Below are 27,730 nucleotides of genomic sequence, written 5' to 3'. Positions count from 1 at the left end.
AATAGGCGGTAATAAAAGCTGCCTTTTCCCTGCCGTGAATTCACGAGGAGTTTAGGAGAGCTCCTCTTTGACAGAGGAGGGAATTGGGGTGGTGTGTGTGGGTTTGTCGGAGCTCTGTGCCTTCCATGGGACCCCAGGCCTCCGAGGCCGTGGGGATGGCGTGCTAGGCCCTTTTTAACAGGCGCCCTGACGCCGCAGTGTCGTGCCGTGATTTACCGAGTATTTAACGGCACGGCACAGGTAAGCGCCTGCCGGCGGCGGGTGTCTCCGGGAATTTTCCCTACGGACCCCAATTGCTGCACTCTGGACTGTGTCATCCCCCGCGCCGCCGAGGCCCGATGGAAGCGGCCGCTGGTATGGCTGGCGCGGCTCTGGGTGCCGGTGACCGGCACTTGGGCCCGGGGCAGCCCCCGGCCCCGCCCCGCCCCGCTCTGCCCCGCCGCGGCCGCCGTCGCCGCGCATGCGCGGCCGGCGCTGTGAGGCGCGGGAAGGCGGTGCTGCCCGCAGCTAGGCCGGCGCTGGGAGGGGCGGGCGGGCCGCGGTCAGGCCGGTGTCTCCCCCGGTGCTTTCCCGGTGTTCAACACCTCTCCCCTAGCTCCAGAGCCATGGGGGACGTGAAGAACTACCTGTACGCCTGGTGCGGGAAGAGGAGGCTGACGCCGGCCTACGAGATCCGCCCCGGCCGCGGCCGGAGCCGGCAGACGTTCCTCTGTGAGGTGCGGGCCCGGGGGTCTGCTGGGGGTCGGGGGCCCGCCGGGTCCTCGGTGGGAGGGCTGGAGGCCGAGGGGGAAAGGGGCCCGAGGGGGGCCCGGGGGGCAGGAGGCTCGGCCGTTTCGCGGACAAAGGACCCGGGCTTCTTGTGCGGGGTGTGAAATGCGCTTAGGGGGTCTGTGAGAGTAACGCAGCCCGGTACAGAGCTCTGGCAGTGAGCAGGAATCGCTTTTCCTGCGTGTGTGTGACCCTTCGTGCTGTTAAAATTGTCAGCAAGGGGTGCTGTGTGTCACCTCTGGGAAAGCTTTGACCATCTGCTGAACTCGAATTGAGATGTATTAAAAAATCCCTGTTGGATTGGCTGCTGGTCTGCGCGCTGTCTGCATCGCTCCGCTCCTGGCTCTGGACACTGAGGGTGAGCTCTGAACTGTGGTGGGCTCTGAGAAGGAGCTGATGCTAAGTGCGAGGCCACGTGCTAGTTTGTCGTAGCGATGTTGTAGATTTGCGTTAAACACCTTGATTTTGTCGTTATGCTCTTCCTCCCCCGTTCGTCTTCTCCACCGGTAACAAAACTGAGAAGCACAGTGATATTAAAACAATTTTAAAGGTATTGTAACCGAGGTTGAGCGTTGCTCATATGAAGTGGTTGTGCGGACAGTTACAACGTTGAACCCTTCTTTGTTGTGTATGTTGATGCCCCGTGAGCATCCCTAGAAACTTAACAGATAGATCTCACTCAAACATTCTCTTTTACTGATTTTCACAGTCTGGTGCGACAGTTGTGAATCCAGTATGGTTACTGTTTGGTTTGTGATGCAGTTGTCCTGGTAGGCTGATAGTCGGTGCTGAAAGTGGCAGCTCGTTATTTGGAACCTGTTAAGCAGAATACTAACGAAGCGTGTTGTTTGATGAGAAAATGGTTATTGGCTACCAGGGTGATTCAGCACTGAAGTACAGATGCAGTCTGGCATTAGCAATGATGTGCAGAACTCTCGTTTGGGCTAGCTGGAATGTTATATGCAAGTCTGCTTACTTTTTTTTTTTTCTTTTTAAGAAGAATAACTAGCTATAGTAAAGAGCTGTTTGCATGGTCAGCAGAGCAAAGAGTAGAAATCAGAAATGCATAAGTGGTCTATCCAAGTGAAGCTGAAATGAAATGGAGTTGCTGGCTGTAAATGTGAAAAAAAAATTACTGTAAGGTGAGGGGTAGTGGTTGCAGAAAAGTGGGTGTAAAATGTCCAGTTAGTCTAAATTTTGAATAAATTTCCTGTGATTGAGTTTTGCAGTAGCCTGTCAGACACGCTAGCAGGATATAAAATTGCTGTTCTAAAGCGTGTTTCTAAGTTTATGAAATACATTGAATCTTGCTAGCTGTAACAGCGTGGAGCTACGGGTTCGAGCGAGCACAAGCTTGCTCCTGCTCTTCTTGTCTGAGGCTTTGGCATTAAGGTTGAGGAAAGTGAACCTGGGCAGTTTTGCTGCTGTGTGTTGGTAGTATGTCTTCCTACACAGGTTCATTTTCTTCCACAAGGTTTTTGGAAACACTCATGATCTCTGAGAATGGACTGTGAGTGTTTTCTTTAATAGGTATAATGTATACATTCAAAACCTACCTACATATATATACATGTATAATGATATGTAACAGTACTTAGTAATAATATTTCTCCTGTACTTACTAGCAACTGATATTTGGTGTTTCAATATGACTGGTTTTCAAGATACTTTCACTTGTACATGCCACAGATCTGTATTTTTATTTGCAGGTTCGAGTGGAAGGCTTTAACTACATTGGCATGGGCAATTCCACTAACAAGAAGGATGCGCAAAGCAACGCTGCTCGAGACTTTATCAATTACTTGGTTCGGGTGAATGAAATGAAGAGAGACGAAATTCCTGCTTTTGGAGTAAGCTGCTCTTTCTCCTTACCAAAGGCTGATCTTTAATTGCAGTGCTGCGCATCCGTTTGCATTTCATCCCTGGAGTTCAGCCTAGCACCCGTGTGCAGTGAAGAAGACTGAAAGTGTAGGACTTCTGCTTGCGGTGCTGGAAAGCTGGAATATATACAGTGAATGTATATATTCACTGATCTGGTAAAGACAGCTGTGTTGGCCTGCAGAACTGGCGAGGCTGGGGAGAATTCAGAGTCCCTCGTAAGGTGCAGCCTTACTTGAATACTGAAAACTGTGCTGAATACTCTCGTCTGACACTGGGAATTGTTTTAAATGCATGTTATGATATATAATACTGTGTACTTTAAAAAAAAAAATCACATCTCAAACCAGACATTGAAAATTTGGCTTTTTTCAAATCGTAAATGCTTTCTGCCTTAGCCCTTCCTGTGTAATAGGATCACTGCTTTTTATGATGTTTATGAGCCACGCAAGTATCAGCAATGACTATCGCATAAAAGCTGAGGAGGAAGATAACTCTACAGCAATTTTAGAGAACAATAAATAAAGCATGAAGCTACATTATACATTCAAAGAGCCTTTTTCTAGTGCCTCGTGAAGGATCTATCTGTATAAGATACATGATTTGATCAGTGGAAGCAGTGTTTCTGTCTCGTTAGCCAAGGTGAAGCCTAATAGTAACAGGACCTATATTGTTTCTGATGAACCAGTTAGTTTCATGGCAACGCAACGTGTTGCGTGGCTAAAAAGGGATAGCCTGTTCTGTATCTTGAATAAAGCAGAGGTGGTGTGATCAGTTAGCTAAACGTACACATCTCAAAATGGGAAGAATTCAAATTGTAATGATTAACCATAATTTTGTCATTTCCTAAAGGTATTAATGTTTTCTTACAGCAGTTTTTTTTTGTGTGTGTTTGTAAAGAATATTTGAGTTCCCTTGGATATATGATTGGGGCCAGTGTCTGTTATTTTACTCTGGGTACTGAAACAGTTGATTTTATGATTGCTGAACTTGAGTAAGTCAGGGTTGGAAATCCTTTTACAGAAGACTCACGAAAAGCCAAACATCCAACAATTGTATTCCTTTCAGTTTTTAAAAGGCTGTTACTGTTGGGGGTTACTATTGAGGGTAACTATTGCATAATGATGCATGATCTCTTTAAACTGCCTGAACAGTGTTCTAGCTAAATAGTAAAAAGACTTACTTTGTACGAATGTGCTGATATTTCCCTTCATCCTCTCTCCTAGCCAGCAGCTGGTGATACCGCTGATGGACGTGAAGCGGCTAGAGATATTACTGCTTCCAGTTCTACTTTGGGTGGACCTCTTCCTCCACATCTGATTATAGAGACTGAAATAGGTAAGACCGTGAAAACTGATTTACCTGTATGTGGATGTAATGAATGCCTATAGATTTTGGTGAGTTTTTTTTCTCTCAAGTAGCATAATTCTGCACACAGACGACAGTTAGAAGTCATTGTAGTTTTGAGGCAGAGGATGACTGCATGAGATCTGAGGGACTGGTCATGTCCTGTTGAGGCTGCCAGGCAATACCTCTCCATTTCTAAGAACATGTTTCGGGGGAGTTATTTTGGTTTTGGTTTTTTTTTTTTTTTTTTGCTATGTGCAGCACCTGGAAACTGTGGCAAGCATGGAGCTCAGTGGGATCGGGGTGCAAACTTGCAAGATTATTATTCAAGGAAAGAGGAGCAAGAAGTGCTGGCAGTAAGTCTTTATATGGAATTCCTCTCTAGTTCTTTAAATAGGTATCTCTCACTTCCTTTAATTTATTAGCATTTCTAATCAAGCTTGCAGTTTTCATTTGATATTTTGCTGTTGATTTTAAGCTGCAGATTTGCTTGCTGACTTTTAACAAAGGTAACTTGTTTAAGCTAAGAACAAAATAAATCACTCTGGGTGCTGCGAATATCTAATTGCATAGACATTTTGTTGTGAAAATAAGGAAATACTGAGGAATTTTTAGCTTTTTCTGTAATGAAGTCTTAACTATTTTATAGCATCTAGATAAGTTATTTCAAAGACATGTAAGAATGTTTAAAACTGAAATCTATTATAAATGAGAAAATAATACTTTTTTCCCCCCCAATATTAGACCTCAGAGACAGAAGTGGACATAAATGCCGATCTTCACGGGAGTTGGACCTTGGAAAATGCCAAGGCACGTCTGAACCAGTTTTTCCAAAAGGAGAAGATTCAGGAAGAATTTAAATACACTGAAATGGGGCCTGATCACAACAGGTTTGGTAGTTTTAGTCACCTTCTGCATATGAAGGGTTAGAAATGTTTTTGGTGATGGTGACTAATCACACTTATTTGCAGTGCTCTGTAGGGCCATTTGAGACAGCAGTGTTCTTTGCCAGGCCCGCCAGCATCCCTAAATCTTGAAACGGGGGTGATAAGCCTTGGTGCCCAGATCCGAGTGACTCTGAAGAAATTTCTGTCTAAGGTTTTTCACGGATGTGCAGCTTTTAAAATGATTGCAGTGCTCTAGCTAATTGTTGAGGTGTCAGTTTGAGTGGAAAGAGTGATAAGGACTGTAGTTGCCTTTGTGTATTTTGAGTAAATCTTAAATATGCTTACGTTAGCTTATGTAGAAATATGCTCTAAGGACATTGGTTTATATTTTTATTATAATTAACTTTTTTGGCAGTAGAATCTTCTACTGGAAAAATTAGTTTGGCAGAATCTTCCTGAAGGAGTTTTGAGGGTCTTAAATTTCAGCTGAAACCAGCTAGGTATTACTCTGTTTTGACTTTCTGCCCATTCTCCCTTTCTGCCCATCAGAAAATTCTCATGTGCATCTCCCAAATCAAAATAACACACAACATTACGCATAAAGAATTGATGGTTGGTTTTTTGGTTTTTGTTTTCCCGTTTGGAATAGTCTTTAGAAATTATCAAAACTTTAGGACATTCTATTATTGCTTGCGAAATATAATTATGTTTTGTGGTCAGAAAGAACGGCATACTGCTGCTGGATTCTTCTTGTTGAGTTTTGGGGGTTTTTTATTATATAAATCTGTTTTCTATGAGAGTTATTTTTTTTTTTTTAGGAAGTGAATTCTCTAATTACAGTCTCCCATGAGAGTCTTACTTGCAGGACTTCTGGTATTCTTTTGTTCTTAAGTCTTGCAAGCATTTAGAACATCTGAAATATTTGTATTGGTGCCAGAAAGTTCTAAATTCTCATTTAAAACCTATCTTCAAGTCCCTTCATCTCCATTTATGTTTTCAAGCAAGGAGCTTTCTTTCCCTTAAATGAGTAACAGAAAGAATTAGCTTGTACAGCACTAGGAATTTTAAATATTCTTGTGGCAGATGTAGTTCTTGAGCACTTTCATTCTGTAACTTGCAGATTATTTGTGCAGCTTATTTTGTTATGCCTTGCGCACCTAAAAGCATTAAACCCCCTGTATTTAAGGGCATATAATCTTGAGCAGAATGAGGTGGCCACAGATGACAGTATGTTTCTCAGCCCACTTACTGTTCTTCCAGAGAGCATTTCAGAGTTTCCTATTTACTACATCCAGGAAAGCTTGTGTGAATTGCCCTGGATGGAATGGCAGAAGGGGGAACTAATTTATCTGCTGCAATGGATTGGATAGGCGTGAAACTGTCCTCATGTGTTCTAGCGTTCATTGAGAGAGGGGAAACTGTTGCATTTAGTCGTTTTGGTATGTGTAACAGGAGAGGAATAATTTTAGATGGTTTTGGAGTTTTGAGGACAGTAATATGTTTTGGGTTTTGTTTGTGTTTTGTTTTTTTTTTTTTTTTTTAAAGTAATGGTCTTTATAACAGAAATGTCAGCCCTGCTCTCAGAGGTTTTTAAAGGAGAAATGTATTTTTTTTTGTCGAGTAATCATAATCATATGGTATAAGAACTTAGTATTAGTTGGAAAATTCAGATTTAGAAAACTTTGTTTTAATTATGACAGGAGGGTATAAATTGTAAATATAAACACGGCTCTCCTAATACACAAAATATGAACGAAATATTAAGGGATGGGGTGTGGCTTTTCTATTTTGGGATTCCATCGGTAGCGTGGGATGCCTTTGCCTCCTCCTGTTCCTGCTGAAGACGGTAGCAGCGAGGGACACCAAAGATCTGTGCGTGTTCACACACGGGCTGCTGAGGCTGTACTAAACAATCACATGGGATTCTGCTGTGAACTGATTTCTGGTGTTGCTGTTCTCCCCTTAGGTGGAGGAGAATGAGATTGAATGCTGACTGTAGGCCTGGCTGAGAAACATACTGTCATCGGTGCCTTAGTTGGCTGTTGTGTCCCTGAAAGCCAGTGGCCTTCGACCCATGAAGCCACTGTGCCCGAAGGTCAGTTCGCTGGTAGTACAGGAAGGAGTTCTGACTTGAAATTTAAGTCCCTTGCTTAACCTTTTCTTGTTTGTTTGTTTGCAGCAAGAAATGAAGGACACAGATTGCAAGGCTCTGCCTGCAGCTGTGGAAGTACCAAGGCATAGTTTTCAAAGACGACCTCAGTTTGATAAAGCCCAGTCATACATCTTGAATCACATTTGCCAGTTTAAATCCTGTCTTATAAGAGTTTGGCTTTAATTTTTAATCTCTGCAAATAAATGCTTAGGCTTGTGATTCTTAAAAACATGGGTCTTGGTTTCCCTCATCCTCTGTTGACATATGGTTTTCTCTCTTTTTTTTTTTTTTTTTTTTTTTAAAAGCCCAAATTCATATAACAGTTGACCTTTAAATGAATCGGTTACATGCCTACTAGGCAAACCATTACATTTGCTGCACGGAGTTACTTTTGACTGTATGTTGTTCCCACAGCATGGCAATAAGGGCTTCATGAAAATTCAAGTATCCTGTCTCCTCCTCTGCAGATACATTCAATGGTCTTTGACAAGATGACCTGCTTTAGTTTTTTTCTACGCTCTGAGCTGGCCAATGTGTGGCAAAAACCAGTGTTGCTGTATTAAGTGTTGCATCCGAGTTAATAAACCCAGGCTACTAGTGGGTTACGGTTAATGTTACATTAACATACTATCTGCTTTATAATTGTTGTCTTAAACTTAGACAGCTCAGAGCATATTTCCTAATAATGTGGCTTTAAATATCAGGGCTGAATGGTGGCATTTGCAGGACTCTTCTTAACAGATCTACTGGTTCTGTTGATGGCAAGTCTGTTACCTACTAACTTGGGGTTAAAGGGACTATTACCTTGGCCATTGATGAGTTGAGAGTCTCTGACTGAGGACACAGATCTTTGCCTAGAAAAATTGGGAAGAGTGGCTTTTTTTGCGCTGTCAGTATCAGCTATTGGTAACTGTACCTTTGTGTTCTTTCTCTTACAGGAGCTTTATTGCAGAAATGAATATTTACGTGAAGCAGCTGGGCAGAAGTAAGTGTTCTTATTTATTTTTTATCATAACAAGAGATGGGTGTTGGTACAGAGGAATAGGTCATACTCGTGGGTGCAGACTTTTATAGTTACGCCACTTCCAGAGGTAAAGTTTCATGTTTGCTTCTTGATGTGAAATCTTTTTTCTGTGTGCTGTGCTTGTTGCATTCTACTGCTCGTCTGTTACATGCTTCTACTAATCTTTCTTCTCAGCACAAAAAAATGCTTGTGAGATACAGTAGGTTTTGTTTGTGTTAATTAGTTGTTCCTCACATGTCTGAGAAATGCAGGTGTCTAATACATTCCCAGGTATGTTGCCCATACCATACCCATTTACGCAGAGCTTGCTGTGAAATTTGTACGATGTTGCTGGTGGTATAGGATAATCATACTTCCTTAGACACTGAATGCAAAAAAAACTTTACAGGAGTTCCCCAGGAAGTCAGTAAGTAACATTACACAGCTACTGGGAGTCAGCTGATGAAGGGACTTGGTTGGATTTTATGTTGGAACTCTGGATTTATTGAGATTTGAGACACTTTCCCTGAAGCCTGGCCTGTGTGAACAATCACAAAGCCCATTTTCAGAGTAGTATCTTCTGTGGAAGCTGTTTGACTCGTTAGTTGCTACAGCTCTGAACTTTGTGTGCTGCAGGGATTTTCAGTCGTGAGCACGGATCAAACAAAAAGCTGGCAGCACAGTCCTGTGCCCTTTCCTTGGTTAGACAGCTCTACCATCTTGGTGTCATAGAACCTTATTCTGGACAGGCAAAGAAAAAAGGAGAATTGGTGAGTCCGGTGGAAGGGTCAGAAATTGTTCTTTTCATTGTAATAACACACAAGCACTCTTTTATAAAGATGAGTGAGTTTGCCCTCGATATTTAACAGCTTACAAATTAATAATAATTTTGATTCTTTAGACCAGCAACTGTTTCTGGTCTGGTCAGTGATTTGGATCAGAAATAGAATTTCATGTTTATGTGAGTGGAGCAGTAAACTAGTTTTACAGCATATTAAATGAAATAGGATTTATAACAAATGCTTTTTCCAGTACAAATTTTCTAGAAGCTTAAAGATTTCTGTTTATGCTTTGTACAATTCTTGACTATTTGGTTTCATTCTCTGGCATGTTAGCATTTTTTTGGTATTCGGTCACAGGTTTGGGAATGTTTTCTTCTGAAATTAAACTCAGATATTTAAAAATATTCTAGAGATGCTTGTTGGATAAAAAGTTGGTAAAATGTTTCAAGAATCCGAATTTTTAATTGATGGTACTCTCTAGCCATGTTTGATGGTTCAGTATACTCTCTAGTAGCCTGCAGTTCTGGCTTCCATTTGTCTTTTTGTGTATATTAACATGTAGTTTTTAAACGTTTAATAGATGGAACCCTATGAGGTGTCGCTGTCTTCTGACTTAGAAAATCGGCTGCAAAACACTGTACGGGAACTGTCTCTGGAGATTGTGCCTGTGGTGAGTGTGTGGTTCCAATACTCCAGTATTTAACATCAAGCCTACTTGTTTAATACATTTATTTTTCTTTGCCCACTTTGCTTTTGGATTTATAGCCTGAAGATTCCAGTAATCCAGTTCTGATTAATTTTGGAAAGTTGGCCCATTTTGAACCGTCGCAGAGACAAAGTCACATGGGAGTCGTTCCATGGTCACCGCCTCATTCCAACTGGAACCCTTGGACCAGCTGCAATATTGATGAGGGTCCTCTGGCAAATGTAAGACAGCTTAAAAAATGGATTTGTTCTTTGTTTTCCCCATGCTTCCAGAGCTCTTAAATGCTTTTTTCCCCCAGGATTTAACCACTGATAAAATTTCTTCCCTTCTTGACCTGGAGGAAGGAGGCCTTTTCGTTGTTAGGAGTTCTTTGTATTTACTTCATGTTTTATTAGGTTTTGAGCAACAGTGTCTTGAAGGTCCCAATTCTTTGTTTTGTTTCACTTTTTGCCTGCTATTGTGCAGCCTGTACAAAGTTCTCATTGAAATTACAAGGTAAGCATAAGGGCATGTCATTTATAATTCTCTAGCCTCTCTCTCCCGTATTTCTGTGCTGGGACTTTATTCTCTGGGAGGAGAAACTGCTCCAAGCCGGTGTCACGACACGATCAGCCTGCTTCCTTTTTTTGTCATTTTCTAGTCACCACAGAACAAATGAAAAGCAGCAATGTGGCATGATAAAATGAGGAAGAAGGGAAGAAATACTAGGTTGCCAAGTTTGGAGGCATAATTTGGCCACTGGTATAACCTGGTCAGAAAAGACTCTTGGGGCAGGAACTTCAGTTTCCTACAACAGAGGAACCAGTGTACTTATAACCAAAATAATAATTTAATGCTTCTTTTGATTCCATTTTTTCCCATAAATGACATTAATTTAACAGTGATCATAATATATAGCTTTAAAAAATATGAAACTGATATAAATTTGAGTATTGCTTCTTAAAACGCGTAATTGATGTATTCACAGAATACGAATCGAGCTGGCTTCAGATCTCATTAGGATTTCAATGTGCTAGTCATGGTGCAGCTAACTTGTTTTCAGTAAAACCAATTAGCCCTTTGGTAACAAATTTGAATTTCTTTAGAATTCTTTCTTAGTTGCTTGATAAATTTCCCTCTCTGCTCACTTTTCCCTTTTCAGCTACTGTTCTGTGGGTGGTTATGTGCTTACATTATTTCATTCCTTACGTTAAAAACTCCTGACCGAATGATCATCTCAGTATCTCATTGGCTTACCGCTGAATAGGGTATGTTTCTCAAGCAGTTAAAGTATTTAAATTTAAACAATCATTCTTTTTCAGTATTTTGGATCTTTCTGAGAAACTTCTTTGAGGACAGCCATTTAATTTTAATACATTGGAATGAAAGAAATAAAATAGCTCATAGGCAGAACTGATTTCAGAGTGTTACACAGGAAATGATCCTTTACTGATATTAGGAATCATGATGTTGATGTGACTGATTTGATATTGAAGTGATGATATAGATAAGCAGAAGGGTCAAAGAGCCTCCAAACAATGTCTTGTATTTACAGCTCACTCCAGAGCAAATAAGCATGGATTTGAAAAGTGATTTCATATACCGTTTGGAGCAGGATGAAGAATTGCAAAGGGTAAGTGTGCTTCCTGTAGCATGGTGTGCTTGCGCTAGTCTTTTTCTTTTCCGAAAGAGGTTGAACGTATCGTATACAAAGTGTGTAAGACTGGACTGTGGTAGTAATACACACCAAGTTTTCAGAAGAGCTGGGTGTTGCACTGGGATGGATGTGTGCTGTGTAAGGAAAAAATACAAACTGTGATTTGTTCTTACGCAGTTTTTCCTTTGCGTAAGCAAACCCTGTGTAGAAGAGCGAGACAAAGTATGCACATGTAGCAGATTAGGTTGATTTTTGGAAATATGCTGAATTTTTTTCCAGATCCAACAAGAGAGAGAGGCCTTACCTGTGAAGAATTTTGAAAGTGAAATTCTGGATGCAATCCGTTACAATTCTGTTGTTGTCATTCGGGGTGCCACTGGCTGTGGCAAAACCACACAAGTTCCACAGTACATCCTGGACGAATACATCAAAACCAACAGAGCTGCGGAGTGCAACATAGTAGTGACGCAGGTGAGGAATGTGTTACAAATGCAACTGCTTAAGTTTTGTGATCGGACGCTAGAAATCACCAGTTAGGATGGGCTGAGAAATCTGATTATCATTACAGGATATCATTCATAAAACTATCTCCTCGGTACTACATGTCGGAGAAACCTCAGCATCATGTATATTTTCATTTGGAGTGTTATTCTTTCGTGTATCTACAGTTGGGATAATCTGGCCTGTACCTTGCCCAGCGGAAAACTCTTTGGCAGACCGAGGGGAAAGGATTTGGCAAATGCCAGCTGGTGGTTCCCATACATCCTTATATCCCTCCTCTGTCACTTCATGTGCAGAATTGACCATTTTGGAAGAAAAAAAGCCTGCTGTTTTAGATATTACTGTTTAATGACTACTCTGTAAAGAAATGTTTATATAAACCTGTAGCTTTTATAATTGACTTTCTTGGTTTTGGTGGTGTTCTGATAAACTTAAAAAACTTCATCATTAAGTTAGAGAAAACTTTTTCATCCCTCAGCCTCGGAGGATTAGTGCAGTTTCTGTAGCAGAGCGTGTGTCCTATGAGAGGGGAGAACAACCTGGGCAAAGCTGTGGATACAGCGTGCGATTTGAATCTGTGCTTCCTCGGCCGCATGCCAGTGTGATGTTCTGCACTGTAGGTCTGTATTGTTCGGTTTATGTTTGGAGCTTATCAATTACGGGTCTGAATTCTTCGAGTTACCAGCAAAAGCAGAAACATGGTGGCATTAAAATTTTTAGAAGATTTAAAAGACTAACAATTTTTTTTAAATAGAATGTTTGCTGACATACTGTTGTGCAGAGAAAGATTAAGATTGTAGTTCAGAAGTAGGATTACACAGGTCTAATACAATGCAGAAATAATCTCCTGAAGAGATAAAATTGCCATATATTGATTGTCCTTAAAAGACAGAAGGGGAAGCAGTATTGGGTGGGAAAGAAGAAAGAGTCTTTCTAGTAGTAATACTTCCTGTGCTCCCCAGCACTTGCACAGATGAAAGCACGGCAGTTGGAAATGGGGCTGTAAAAGATGCTGGGCAGCCTGTTACGTCTTGATTTTTAAACCAGTGCAACTGCTCTTGATGAAATGAGGCGAGGTGGCGGGGGGGAAGGCTGAGCTGTGACCTATGTGAACATTTAACTACTGTGTCTGTTTAAGGTGTTTTTCTGAGAAAGGTGGAGGCTGGGATCCGTGGCATTAGTCATGTTATTGTCGATGAGATCCATGAGAGAGACATTAATGTGAGTTAGCTGGTGATCACGATCCTATTTCTCTCTGTGCTTCTGTTCTGTTTAACTTTTGCATGTGTTCTTGTGTAATAGTAAACATGTGAAAGGAAACTGTAGGTTTTGCTAAATGCCATATATGTGAGTTTTCCATCTTTGATAAGATTCTTAGAAATTCTTCTCTTAATAACTCCTTACCTGATTAAAAGAGCAAGGACTTGTGCTTACTCGCTTCCCTATCTCTTTTGCCTGTTAGGATCTCCTTCTATGTCCTGGTCCTCTCTGGGAAAATAGAATGCCGTGGTACAAGCACTTCTTGGCCAAATGTGGGAGCGTGTTGAATGTCACTTTTCTTTTGGAGTGCTTTTTCTACTGACAGTGTTGTATTACTGTGATGGAGCGGCAGTGGTATTTACTGAAGCTGCCATCTTGATGGTGACACATTGCAATTTGGCTTTGACACAAAGAAAAGTGCAACAAATTACAAATAGAATTTGTAACTGGGGGAGGGATTGTGTGTTAACTTAAGAAACGGGAAACATTTTCTGTCCCTTTGATTCTTCCGTATAGTTTTCACCTTTGCCATACAAAGAGTGAGAGAAACCGCTAAGTTCTAAGGTGGTGTTTAAGCTTGTTTTGACAGAACTTGGGGATTCATTTAGATGGAATTGCAATGCAGATTTTTCTGATCTCTTCGTCTGTTCAGTTTGTATTAATGATGTAAAATACAAGTTTTCAACTTTTGAATGAGATTGGAATTTTATCTGTTGAACTAAGGGCCCACCTAACTGCATGGCAAAACCAAATAAATGTCATTTTTAAGTAGAACTATAAAACGTTGCATACAATTGCACTGAATCTTCCCTATTTGTTTTATGAACCATGGCTACTTTATACATAAAAAGACCTTAGATCTTAATGTATTGTTAGGAAGCCAGCAAACTAATTTTGAATGCTTTTCTTTAGTTTGTTTCATTTTGACAAAAGAATAACTCTTCTTTACACTGGAAATCCTAAAATTCGCCTATCCCAAGAATTGCAGTATTTGCAAAATGAAGCGCTGACAACTGTTTCTGGTTATAGAATATTGTTGTGATAATTGTTACTTCTCTTGCCCAGCAAAGCTCCTGCTCAATAAATGTATGTGTCTGTGTAATTCTTTCTGGTCTCTTGGGAAGGTGTTGCTTCTTATGGGTAGGAAATTAATGATGCTGTTATTCTCTTTATCTGCAGACCGACTTTCTTTTGGTGGTGCTGAGAGATGTAGTTCAGGCATATCCTGAAATCAGGGTTATCCTCATGTCTGCCACCATCGATACGAGTATGTTCTGTGAATACTTCTTCAACTGTCCCGTCGTGGAGGTCTTTGGTAGAACCTACCCTGTCCAAGGTAAATCACTGATGGAACTCTCAGGAACTGCTTTAGTTTTTATTTTATCAGTCATATGCTTTAAGATTATGGGTGCGGCAAGATACATGTTTCTTTTGGGTTGTCATGTCTTACAGATGTGGCTTACCCTGAGCAAAGAGGTCAGTAACAGTGAACCGTTTCATAGCACTGTTTGGTTTAAAACCACAAACAAACAAATAATACTGCCACCACCCCCCCAAAAAAAACCAACCCAGTCCCACAACACAAACCCACCCCAAAGCACCACCACGTGGGGTAGTTTCTGTTGGAGAATGAGATAGTAATAGTCAAGCTTTGGTGTTTCAGATCAGTTGTCTGTGATATCAGGAATAATGGAAATAGCTTTAAATCAGCCGCCAAAAAACCCCCAGCAAAACAGTAAAAAAATATGTGGAAGTATATTAAATAGAGAAATAATCATTGGAATAGCATGGGAATAATTCTCATACCCTAGCTGACAGCCAAGGAGTTTTCTCCGATCTTGGCTTCATAATCTGAAACATCACGATTATATTAGGAGAATCTCGAGAGGTGATAAAAAGAATTCTGTTCCCTTACGCAGGCTTCCAGTGGTCAGGCTTGATAACCAATGCTTGTCTGTCCTGGCAGATTATTTTCTGGAAGATTGCATTCAAATGACTGAGTTCATTCCTCCTCCAAAGGAAAAGAAGAAGAAAGACAAGGATGAAGAAAGTGAAGATGATGACGTATGTTTGACTTCTTAATATGAAAAATTAAACAAGTGCCAGTTAGGACTCTAGCTTGAGTGTAATTCATTTGGCATTGTTAAACATTTTTAGCAGCTTTTGTATTTTTAATATCTGAGGTTGCTGTTAACTTCAGAAATAGAATTTAATTTCCCCATTGCCCTTGGAAATGGAAGAATTTCTTTTTTTGTTGAAGCTAAAATTCTTGTGTTTTGTCAGCTTTCTTCTCTTTAAAGATAGAACTGAAATGCTTTTAAAAGTGAAAACGTTGGTGACCTGGGAGGAAGAAATAGATACAGAAATATGAGCTTGGTGATACTTTTTCAGGGTGAAAATTTAGATTCCTTTTTTCTCTTGCAGTTGATACTGTAGGTGCTTGCTTACATACGTACCTGCATACATATATACACACACATAAATCGCTTTCATGATACAGCTTTTAATTTGTAGGTCTGAAACTACTGTTTAGGTCAGTTATTTGAAATTTTAAAGAAGGATTGATATTTCTTGAGAAGCATTTTCTTATGATGATGATGATATCTTCATTCATCAGAACAGAAGTGAAATTCATTTGGTAGCTTCCTGCTGCAAATTTGTATTGAGTTATAACTCAATGCAGTGAGATTGTAACTCCATTCTTGTATTAGGAATCTGGGGAAGCAGGACTTGAACTGGTTATTGTGAGTCATTCTGTGAGCTGTGCCTGAGATGGTTTTCCCTATCCACACATCTCATTTTCCTATTTGCCTGGCCAGCCAGTCTCCACAGGTTGAGTAAATTAATTTATATGATTTCTTTTGTGTGTGTGTGTTTATTTTTTGTTGTTGTTGTTTTTTTTAGGCCAATTGCAACCTTATCTGCAGCGATGAATATGGCCCAGAAACAAAGTATTCCATGGCTCAGCTGAATGAAAAAGAAACTTCTTTTGAACTCATTGAGGCCCTACTAATTTATATCAAGGCCCTGAATGTCCCGGGAGCTGTACTTGTTTTCTTGCCTGGCTGGAACTTGATCTATACAATGCAGAAGTACCTAGAAATGAGTCCACGCTTCGGTACAAACAACTGTGTTTTATTATGTTTCATCTCCTTTTCTAAAGGACACTACTGAGTGTGTAAAGATGAGAGTTAGCTGAGTGGGAGTGGGCTTGATTTGTTGTGAGAATGAATGGGTAGAAATGATTATGTTGTGCAAATTAAAAATGAGATTTACGCAGTAATAGTTACTGACCTTCTTGTATTCATGTTGTAGGGGGCCACCAGTATAGAATTTTACCTCTGCATTCACAAATTCCTCTGGAGGAACAACGACGAGTGTTCGATCCTGTGCCTCCTGAAGTAACGAAAGTATGAGAACCTTCTCTTTGTGGAGTGTAACATGCTTTGTTCTGTTGTTGTGCTTTTGTGGAATGTACTGCTGACTTTTTTATAGGGGTTATGTAGTTTATCTTGCAGTCCATCCTTAACTTTTTCAGACCAAATATATTTCAATATGCATTTCCTGTTTTTTTTCATAGGTTATTTTATCTACCAGCATTGCGGAGACTAGCATTACCATCAATGATGTCGTCTATGTTATAGATTCCTGCAAGTGAGTTCATGAAGTAGCTTTTTGTTTTGTAAATCCTATTCTTTGGAATGCAAAAAAAGGTTTTCTGAACAGACAGAACTGCCTTGTGTTCCCACAGTCACAGAGCCGAATTTGAGGACTCTAACTCACTCAAGACAAATTTGCATTGTCTTGAGCCGTTCGACACGGTTACAAACGGCACTGGCATGTCAGTGGGCTGGTTTTGGTCAGCTGCAGTCAGGCTGGCACTATTCATCTGAGGTGTCACTGGGTCTCCATGCGTATTTGAAATACGTCGTCTGCCAAATGAATATTACAAACACTCAGTGTAGAGCCGATGGAAAATAGGATTTTTGTAGTCTGTTACAGATCCTGTCTCGCTGTGCGTGTTCTTGAGCAAATTACAGATAGGGATCTCATTAATTGCATGAGAATTTGAAGTTTTTGAGACAGTTGTTGAAACTTCATTCTGTGTATACCTTGGGGCGCTGCTTTATAAAGACCATGATGCTTTACCTTCCAGACAGATGGCTAACTACCCAAAGCTTAGCTAATCAAACACGGGTGGTTCGCTTGTTAAAAGCAGCGTGGCTGCACAGAATAAAATAAGATCTGATGGGAGGACTCAAGACAAAGAACATCTGATCTTAAGTAGGTTTGTTTGTTGTTTTTTTTTCTGTAACAGACAAAAAGTGAAGCTGTTCACTGCTCATAACAACATGACAAACTATGCCACAGTCTGGGCATCAAAAACTAATTTGGAGCAGCGGAAAGGAAGAGCCGGACGTGTGCGTGCTGGATTTTGTTTCCATTTGTGCAGCAGAGCTCGCTTTGAAAGGTGAGGCTGTGCTCTTTAGAAATAAAACAACCTCAGAGACTTCTCTCAGAACTGTTGTATGCTACTTCTGATCAAACTGGGGAAATAGTTTCAGAAAGCGCAGAAAGGAGATGCATGAAGTCAGTTCACACTGGAATATTCTCTGTTCTTTTGCTTAAAAATAGTATTAGGTATGTTTATATACTTTTGCCCGTAGTATGAGGTGCATAAAGAGTTCCTGGTCAAAAACTTGCCTTAAATTGCTCAGATTTATTTAGCTGTGATGCCTAGTACAGTGGACTGACTTTAATAAAGAATTTTTGACAGCGAACTGATTTTAGGCTACTGAAGTAATCATGGGACTTCAAGACTTTCAGGTTACCTTCCTTCAAAGAATGTAAACCCAAAATATATTAGCTCCATGGTTCCTAGGAAAGAAAGAGTGTTTGTGGACTTGTGTAGATAATCTTTTGAGAGATACCATCTAAATTGGATGCCAGCTGAATCTGCATATCTGTTCAAGGTGTTTTGAAACCTTTTCTAGTTGTCTGTTGCTAAAGACTTAAGAGCTCCATCTATTTCCATCAGGTCTTTTTCTGACCAGAAAAACACCTTTGGAAAACATGCAGCAAAAATACTTAATCTTAGTGCTCAAAGCAGAAATGTGCAGGAGTTAGGTGGTTTGGAGTTGATCGAGGAGGCTGGACGCAGCCGTGCTGCAAAGCGGGCCTCAGCTGTGCAGACTCTTTATGTGGTCAGGGTAGTGGTGATGTGAGGGCTATACCCTCTGCATTTCCATTGTAAATTTACCCTGAGATGAGAATTGAGAAGCACGGAAGATAAATACCGGTAGAAGAGACTGAGTTAGAGGAGCACAGTGAGAGTCGATGCCAGGAAGCAGTATTTGCTTTGGGGGGTGATAGTTTGTGCTGATGGAGTGACCCATGATGGTGATCAAAGCCAGCGTTCAGAAAAACATGGGCGGCTTTTTGTCTGTTCTTTTCCGATTCCAGACTTCAAACTCATACAACACCTGAAATGTTTCGAACACCACTTCATGAAATTGCTTTGAGCATCAAATTGCTGCGGCTGGGAGGAATTGGTCAATTTTTGGCCAAAGCGATAGAACCACCACCTTTGGATGCGGTGATTGAAGCAGAACGCACGCTAAGAGGTATCACTGTTTGTCCACAAGATTGTATGTCAGTGAAGCTGGCTCCAAGTGATCTCCCATGTGTAACAATCACTTACAAACTGCTTTAGCGTCTCTGGTTAGGTTGTTTGTGTAGTAAGCACGCTGTCTGAAACAGCAAGGTGGTTCCTGGATGTGTTGTGTGGGTGGCAGTGACTCTTTGCAGCTGAAGAAATACTTGAATTCCCAAGTGGAGTGTCATTCTTTTAAGAAACTTGAGCCTTCAAACTTAAGGCTTGTTTTATTATTTTACCAGTAACTTACGTTAGCTTCCAGCTTCCTGTCTTCCAGCTGTGGCACTGTTGTGTATGACACAGACTCGGTCCCGTGCCTGAGGCATTTACAAAACTACTATAAAACTGCTGAAGAAGAGGGGTTAGTAGTTTCTTGTATAATTACTGCTTTGTACAGTTTGCTGACCCAAGATCTCAGTATTTTATCAAGTAATTTAATCTCCGGTTTATGAATATGCAAGCATCAGTATCTTCCCAAAACAGGAGAAACTGAGTTAAGCTGTTGCCCCAGTTTCTTCAAGGGACTGGCTAGAATATGAGTAAAATGAAGAAGGGAGGAGCCCTAAATTCATGCTTTGGATTTAAAACAGTCATCTCGAAGCTCAGCAGGCTTTGCAAATGTCACTAAATAAGCATTTGTAAAAATTTCGAAGAACTGAAATACCTGTTTGATTGTTGATTTTATGAAAAAATTGTGTGATGAGCCTACATTGCTTGTACGCAGAAGGGAGGCCAGAATGAAAAACATAGCTAGGGATATGTATTCAAGTTTAACGACTTTCTGATCTAAAAACTGTTAGTGCTTTTCTTACACTGCAGATAGGAAATGCAAAGCCAGGCGAAAAGGCAGATCTTTTCAGTTCTAACACCACATAGACGTTTCTGCATGTGCCTCCATTTCCTGGGTGACATGTAATTATTTTTTTTTTTTTTTCAGTGCATGTTTGCTACCTGTATGTGTTTGGGGTGGCCAAGACATGCTATTCTTCGCAATACTCTTTAGGCTTTTGAGTTCAATAGATACCAAGAACAATGGATTTGATAGTGGCTAAGGAGTCGTTTATTTGTTCACTTTCCCATCTAATTGCTGAGGCTACAAAGCTTTTTTTTTTATTAAATATAAAGCTTGTAGTTATGCTGAAGTTTCCCAAAGCAGTCTGTAAATAGAGGCAGGCAAAGCCTCACAGAGGAGAGAGTTTGTGGTGCTCTCTTTTTGATGAACAGAGGGTTCTGTGATTTGCCAGTTGCGATGAAGACTCTACGGTCAGCTGTGATAGGGCTGCTTTGATTTGAGGCAGAAATTAGGTTAGATTAATTAGATCAAGTATAGGGACTTGAAAAAAGTTCAATAGTGATTTGCACAGAAGCAAACTAAAAAGAAATGGAAAAAATATGTATGTGAATTAAATAGTAGTTGTTTTAATTGTGGAGGAGGTAGTAAAACATCTGTAAAGCTAAAGTAAAATGTGTTTATTTGACCTCAGACCAGTTTTGAAAATCAGGTTGGCAATATTGTAATCAACATTAAACTTAAATACAGGTGGGGTTCTATTTGAACACAATTATAAAATTCTGAATTTCTTATCTAAGTATTTCTGGGATTGGATAACCGTCTTTGGTAATAAGAGATCTTGTTTCAGAGCTTGATGCCCTGGATTCCAACGATGAGCTGACACCTCTTGGAAGAATCCTAGCCAAACTTCCTATTGAACCTCGTCTGGGCAAGATGATGATAATGGGCTGTATTTTTTAGTAAGTTTAGTGGTTTCAGTGGTCTTTTTCTTGTTTCTCTGAATTCCTGAGCCTCTAGACATGCACCCTAGAAGAGAAAAACCAGTACATCTAGATGGGCTATAAATGCTACAACTAGGGATAGGAAACTGAATATTCATGAGAGCAGAGGATAAATATCTTAGAGTATAGGGAATAAGGTAGTCTTGAAATTCAGAGTTAACTACAAAGGACCAGGAGAGGCTAATTACTTATGAATTAAGAGTGGGACTTTAAATACTGAAGTATAGCAGTGAGCTAGAGGTGGAGAGGTGTGAAATTTGAGATCTAGATAATAAGAAAAATGAATCCGCACATTTTGCTTTAGCGGAAGTGAAGTTCCGCTCTTTGTAATTGCGAAGGCTGCAGGGTCGTTTCCACCAGAAGATGGTGAAAAAAACCTGTGTATGGATAGGGGAAGGGGAGGGAAGATAGACGAAGAGCTTGTGAATGCTTGTGACGGTACTGGTATTGGAGCTACTTTAACATCCCCTTCCAGGGAAGTGTTTCTGTGAAGAACTCTGGTAGATAAGGGCCAAATTACTAAGTCTGTAGCAGAGAAGTTTCTACTGGTATCACCAGGCTGTAGCAGCTGCTGGCAGCAGTGCTGTGAATAAACCCCATCCTGATACCTTTTGTGGTTTCTTTCAGTGTGGGGGATGCTGTTTGTACCATCTCTGCAGCCACCTGTTTCCCCGAACCTTTCATCAGTGAAGGCAAACGACTGGGTTATGTCCATAGGAATTTTGCTGGGAACAGGTTTTCAGATCATGTTGCTTTGCTCTCCGTCTTCCAAGCCTGGGATGATGCAAGGTATGTTATCTTGGCACAAAGTTTGATGAGAAGTTACACGGGGTCCGCAGTTTTGTGACCAGACTAGATATGTCAATGGGTGCTGTGACAGCCAAACTGTCGCGCTCTTCCTTTTCTTGAACAGGCTTGTAATTCACTCTATTTGTTTTCTTTTTTAGAATGGGTGGTGAAGAAGCAGAAAAAAGATTTTGTGAACACAAAAGGCTCAGCATGGCTACTCTTAGGATGACTTGGGAAGCGAAAGTCCAGCTGAAAGATATACTTATTAATTCTGGCTTCCCTGAAGGTGACTAATTCTGTTTTGACATAGTAATTTAATGATTGATTTTCTCATGAGCTGAGAAACAAACACACACGATAATCTATGATGAATACACAAGCACAGAGGCCTGTAGTAGTGGGTTTGCCATAAAGCTGTTCTGCTTTTACGGCTGTGTTCAGGTGAAATTTTAGTGCTGTCTCATTCTCTCGTAGAGAATTTGTGATGGCTGTGGTGCCACATAAGGAGATTTTGGAGGCTGCAGGATTAAAAATCTGTTAAGCAATTGTCCTTAGAGAATTACCTCCTTGATTTTCTTCTTCACTTGTTGCATCTCCAGTATGTGCTGTGCTTCCCGCCTCCTTCTCATTAGCCTTAGGGAGTCTGGGTGATCTAAACAGTGTGCTAGGTGCGCTGTGATTTTCTGGGTTTCTGCCACAGGAAGGATGTGCAGTAGTGTGGCATATTATTCGATTTTCTAAGGAAAAAAATAAAAATATTCTTAAAGTTGAACAGGTTCTGAATTTGCCTGGTGTTCCTGAGGAGCTTGCTCAGTTAAATGGCATGGGTGGCTGGATTCAGCAGATGTTCATCTCCCCCTCTTTTTTTTTTTTTTTTTTTTTTAAATTCCTTTAATTTTTTTCTCCTCATGCTGCTAGGATCATTGCTGCATTTATCCTTAACTTTATTTCTGGGCAAGATGACCTGAAAACAAGCCATCGGAGACTCTGGGGAGGTTTATAACAAATAAACTAATGAAAACATCCACTCTGACCTCCCCCAAAAGATCTGTCTCCAAAACAAATGACAGGAAACACACTGTGGTACAGCGCATTCTGGGCAAACCCCTCTCTCCTTGTTTTTTAAGAGCTTGGGAGAGAAAAACATCTCTTTGCAGTAGTATTTTTCAGCCTTTTGCTCTCCATGAATAAATTGAAGGTTGAATGTAGAACTGAAATGCTTTGGGTGCAGAGGTCATTTGAGAACAGCTGCACATCTACCAGTTGATTGAATCAGAAAATGCATTGATCCAGGATCCTAAACAACTCTGCTGTGCTGTCCTACATGACCCGTGGATGAGAGCCAGTCTTCTGTTCTCTGTCAACAGAATGCTTGATGACTCAACCATTTAACAACACTGGACCAGATAATAATCTGGATGTTGTCATCTCCCTGCTTGCTTTTGGGGTCTACCCCAATGTCTGCTACCACAAGGAGAAGAGGAAAATTCTTACCACTGAGGGGCACAATGCGCTCATCCACAAGTCATCTGTCAACTGCCCTTTCAGCAGCCAGGACATCAAGTATCCGTCGCCTTTTTTTGTTTTTGGAGAGAAGGTAAAGACTTCGAATTTGTCCTTGATCACGTGCTGCCAAGTTGTCTCAGAGGCTCTTTTTGGTAAAGAAGCCGTAAAAGAAAAGATACACTAGGTAGTGGTGTTTAGCTTGTTTGGGGTTGTTTGGCTTGGGTTTTGTTCGTTTGCTTTTCCAGAAAGTGAACCTTATGTGCTCGTGGTGTCACTCAGCCTTTACAGTAACTTCCAATCAACCAATTTCAGTAGAAGTAGAGGTCTTAGCTCTGTAGACAGTTCCTGTGGGATTTGTGAAAACAGCCAGGTCATAGAGAAAGATCTAAATTATTATCTTCTTTAAGAGATTGCTTTAGGAGCTCTTCCATTCTAATTAGGCACTAGAGAATTTCTGCCCTTATCACTTCTGCTATTTATGAATCCAGAGAGAAAAGAGGAACATGTAATACGGCCGTGGGGTGCTCCCTTTCTGGCACGTAGGTAGTTTGTCATCTCCCATTTCCCAAGCATCTTGGAAACTCCCCGAGATGCCTTCCCCAGGGTCCCCAGGACCTTTCCTCCATCCCATTAATTTTGTGTACTCAGCATGTACCGTGCAGGTACACATAGGGGTTTCTTTTTTTGTCACCTTGTCTACACTGGTTAGTTCAGAATCATGGCAATTTATGCTGGTTTTTATATCCTCAATCCTTTTTGCTGACGTGCAACTTATTTTAGTAGTGGCAGATAAACCACTTTGTTGGTAATAAGTGGAATTTTGATCCCTTTGGGCACTGGCTGGGGGCTCAACTTTATACTTTGGGTTTCCACACACAGAGTTCAGAGCTGTGGTGAGGCTTTGCCTCTTCTGCACCCTTTATGTCAGGATCGCAAGTGGGTCAGACCGTTGATCTGCCTCGACCAGCTCTGTAAAGCGAGTTCCCCTAAAAACACCAAAAGACTTTTGAACTCAAAAAGCTGTGCTTTATTAAACCAAAATACCCATGGGCAACTAAGAGTGACTACCCATTATGTACCTGCTAAAAGAAAGTTTCTCTCTGAGGTCCAGTTGTCTGTTTCCTGCCGCATTTGTCAGTCTCTCTCTGACCTGTGAGTTCCCATTTTTCTGCCACAATTTCTCTTCTGGAAGTTCCTCTCTTTTGAGCATGTGTGGTAACTTCCAGGCAGGAGCAAATTTTCTCCCTGAGGACAAACAAGTACAACTGATTCTGCCCACGTGTGAAAGACGGGAGGGAGGGAGGCAGGCAGCTGTCAGGGTAGGAGGCTGGAATCCCAAGTGCTGCTCTTCAGGTCCTCTTTACGCTGAAGGGCAGAGCCCTGGTAGTCAGCGCTGTTATCTCTGCCTCGGGCTTGTTACTGTCCAAGTGCTCGCTTCAAGTACGAGCTTACGGTCTTGTTTCTATAAAATGACAAAGCGGGCTGGTTGCACGGACGTGTAGCAACTTCCAAATTTGTGTGTGTAGGACCCTACTAAAGCAGCAGCAGCGGGTTTTTCATCAGAGCCCCAGCAATGCAAAGGGTGGGAAGGTAATTCAGCAATGCCTTGGTCATTTTTAGGTTGGCAGAGCCTGAGATGGATCTTGCAATGTGTCAGCTGTGTAATTGCAGACATGCAGCCATGGGAAAACGAATGCTTTTGAATGGCGAGTAGTTTTTGGTGGTGGTTTTTTACACCAGCCAGTACTGAATCCTGGTAAACATCTGCCTAGTGTTCACTTTTGTATGCGCATGTGCCCTTGTAACTTCCTAACATTATACCTAGATTTTTTGTGTGTTGTTTTTGTATTTTGTTTTTTGGGGGTTTTTTTTACAAAATTCTCTGGTTTCAGTGGCCAGAGGAAGGTGTAGGGATCTGTTTTCCATTTCAAGAGTCGTATTCCTCTTCCACCTGCAGATTCGAACACGAGCCATCTCTGCCAAAGCAATGACCTTGGTGAGCCCGCTGCAGCTGCTTCTCTTTGCCTCCAAGAAAGTCCTGTCAGATGGGGAGCTCGTTCTGGTAGATGACTGGTATGGATTCATGATATTCAGGTCTACGAAAGAGTACAGGCTGAGGGGGGGGGGGCAGCTGCTAACGCAGTCGTAAATCTCTATAGAATAGGAACCCCAGAGCAAGCTGAGCGCTACGGGCTAATTGTGGAGGCATTACCTTTGTTTCCTCTGAGGAAGGGAGGGGTTTATATTGGCAGCACTGTTTCATGCAGATTATCTGCTTAAATTGAAAACACGATACCAGGGAATTTCCATAAAACCTGGTGGTTTTTCCCCTTTAGCTGGAACGCGAATAAGAGGTACTATGTATTTTGGACCTCCCCTTCAGAGAGAGGCTGAGGGAACATTGGGTCTATGTCTCTGAAACACAACTTGAGGAGGGAAATGCCAAGGATTTGCCAGTTGCCTCTGGCAGCACGTGCTTTATGGCCGTGACTAAACACCATCTGGATGTCTCTTTCTTTTTTCCCCTGCCTCAGCCAGTAAAATGGAGGTGAAGAGTTCCTTAAGCTTAATTCACTAATATTTTTGAGGGTGACCTGGAGCTTTCAAAAATCTTGAGGAGCCCCATGTTTTTAGTTTATAATTTTGTATCTTTCTGGTTACGTGTTGGCATTACTTGAGTATGTTACATCTCAAGAGCAAATTTAAACAGAAGGATAGTTCTGTTTTAACAACGTCACATTTTAGGGATCTTGCAAATTTGCCTCCTGAATTTCATGTCCCTTCATTGACAAATTAGAATTTCAGAGATGAGGATATAGATTTCTGGTTCGGTGTGTGCAGCACGCAATGCAAGACCACTCCACGGAACATCTGTTGTAACAGGTTCTCTGCTAGAAGTCGTGATCCATCTAACATACTTCTTTGTGCTCTAGGATCAAGCTGAAGATGCCCCACAATGCAGCTGCCTGCATCATTGCTCTGCGTGCTGCGATGGAGGCTCTTGTTGTGGAAGTGACTAAAGATCCTGACATCATTCGGCAGCTGGACCCAGTGAACGAGCGAATGCTGAACGTGATCCGTCAGATCTCCAGGCCGTCGGCTGCGGGCATCAGCCTGATGGCTGCCAACGCGAGGTTAGCTCAGGTGGCCGGGGGTGCAGGGCAAGGAGCGCTCAGCACCTCTGCCCTCAAGGGACACCAAGAGCCTGAAGAGAGCTGGTCAGAGCTGTCAAGTCTGTGGCTGCAGGAGCCCAGAGCTAAAATCACCAGGAGAGTCTTGTCCCGTGTGGACAGGAGCTTCAGGTTTCGTTTCAAAGTTGGTAGTCTGAGCGTATGTAAAATCGTCGTGTTCGGAGTCTGATGTAGACAGGTCACTGCCTGTTTCCACAGGAAGGGCAAGGGGCTCTCAGGAATAAAAGCTGTCATTGCTTCTTCCAAACCACAATGACTTAAGGAAAAGATAATCCAAATTTATTTTGGGCAAACCTGTTCACCTCTGTCTCTGGAAATAAGCCCATATTTGGCTATGCCTGCACCCCTTCATTGCCCCTTGTTTTCGTGTCTTGCTTCCGAAGCAAAGCCAAATGAAAACACCTGTGAGCTGAAGGTCATTTAAAGAACAAACCAAAGAAAAATGTGCAACTGTAATTCAAACATCGTATCCTGCTAACAGAAAATAGGGGTGTCTTAACTGGGTATCTTGCAGTTGATTATTCCTGTAATAATTAAAAAAAATGGAAGCTATAAGATTACATCGAGTATATAATGTTTCTCTTTGCCAGGTACGGTGATGGTCCTCGCCCCCCCAAAATGGCTCGTTACGACAATGGCGGTGGCCTCAGAGGCTGGAGAGGTTACCCGCGTGGCTCTGGCTACAGAGGCAGAGGCTATGGTGGCTACAGCTACTCCGGCAGGCGCTCGGGAGGAAGAGGATACCAAGGTAGCCCGGGGGGAGGCTATCGAGGAGGAGGAGGCTATCGAGGGGCAGGCGGTGGCTACAGAGGAGGCTGGGGGGATCCAGGGAGGGGCGGCTGGTAGTTACGGAAGTTCAGCGAAGCCTTTCCGCTTCAACAAAAGTGAGTTTCTCTCCCCGATCCCTTCCTTGCTGTTACCAGTCTCTTTGCAATGTCAGTTCCTTAGTACAAGTACAGCTCTGTAATATAGCGTGCCCTTAGGGAATTTACTGCCAGTTGTATCATTTTATTATTAATAAAGAGTTTGTTTTTAAAGACTTACATGCTACACATTTAATTCTGTATTTGGATTTAGATTTTGACGCCGTTTGCTAGTCTTGCTTGTCGGAGGCATAAGCATTCTGAGGAAACCTTTCCAGTGTCTAAAACCGTTCTCTGCCAAACAAATTTCGAATCACAGAACTTGGACTCAGTGGGGATTTTTCTTCATTGTCTAATAAACTGTGCGACTAGGCCTCGCTGCAGTGCTTATCTGTCTATGGTTTTGGGGGCTTTTTTTTTTTTGCCCAAAACTCCCTTACCTGTCTCGCAGCATGGCCACAAAAGCAGCTCTGCTGGCCTGGGGCAGCAGCAGGCACACGGCTTGTACTGCAGGGCCTTGGCAGCACAGGGAGGTGTCTGTGGGCAGACATCCCATTGCGTTACCGAGCCTGGGGAGATTAACCTCCCCACTAATCCAACTGGAATGCTTGTTCAGAACCAGTAATTAGTTGCGCTTACGAGGCAGTGGGAGATGTTGGTGTTGGAGTGAAGTTTCAAGCAAATCCAACATTTTTTGTATTTCTAATGAAGAGTTGCTAATACTAGGTAAGGGTGAAGCACTGTTTCTTTAATCAGAACTGCTAAAAGCCGAATGCCACATGAAGCCTAGATATTCAGCTGTGAATTACAGAGCTATCTTTGATATCTGGGATTAATGAGGAGTGTGTATCTTCTGCACCATCTGGTGCAGTAAACTCCACGCTCCCTTCTGCTGATACACACTGTTTGTAGATTGAAGACCGGTCGCTCTGTGTCACCGTTACTGAAAACGTGGTTATTTTTCTCCTCCAGGAACAGCCTGTTGTGGAATCAGAAAGGATGGATTAAAAG

General features: G+C 41.7%; 1 protein-coding gene across 3 annotated transcripts; it reads left to right on the top strand.

Annotated features, from left to right (window-relative positions):
- Positions 1–470: 470 nt before the first annotated feature.
- Positions 471–26,893, top strand: DHX9 (DExH-box helicase 9). 3 transcript variants are annotated; one of them, XM_054833222.1, is made up of 27 exons: positions 471–716; positions 2,478–2,618; positions 3,873–3,984; positions 4,255–4,349; positions 4,738–4,883; positions 7,971–8,017; positions 8,672–8,805; positions 9,398–9,487; positions 9,583–9,744; positions 11,058–11,135; positions 11,439–11,630; positions 12,139–12,280; positions 12,799–12,881; positions 14,100–14,256; positions 14,887–14,984; positions 15,825–16,038; positions 16,236–16,330; positions 16,501–16,574; positions 17,239–17,391; positions 18,384–18,544; positions 20,217–20,328; positions 20,998–21,159; positions 21,318–21,445; positions 22,527–22,756; positions 24,623–24,738; positions 25,599–25,799; positions 26,447–26,893. In XM_054833222.1, exons 1-27 carry the CDS (start codon positions 606–608, stop codon positions 26,700–26,702), a joined length of 3,690 nt encoding a protein of 1,229 aa, XP_054689197.1. In that variant the 5' UTR covers positions 471–605; the 3' UTR covers positions 26,703–26,893. The 3 variants fall into 3 exon arrangements, with proteins under 3 accessions (XP_054689197.1, XP_054689198.1, XP_054689199.1); XM_054833223.1 differs by lacking the exons at positions 12,139–12,280; positions 12,799–12,881; XM_054833224.1 differs by lacking the exons at positions 471–716; positions 2,478–2,618; positions 3,873–3,984; positions 4,255–4,349; positions 4,738–4,883 and adding an exon at positions 6,852–6,975.
- The last annotated feature ends 837 nt before the right edge of the window (positions 26,894–27,730 follow it).

This window comes from Grus americana, chromosome 8 (assembly GCF_028858705.1).
Source record: "Grus americana isolate bGruAme1 chromosome 8, bGruAme1.mat, whole genome shotgun sequence".
NCBI classification, from domain to species: Eukaryota; Metazoa; Chordata; class Aves; order Gruiformes; family Gruidae; genus Grus; species Grus americana.
Note: the sequence above shows the minus strand (reverse complement) of the source record. Positions and strands in the feature narration are given on the sequence as shown.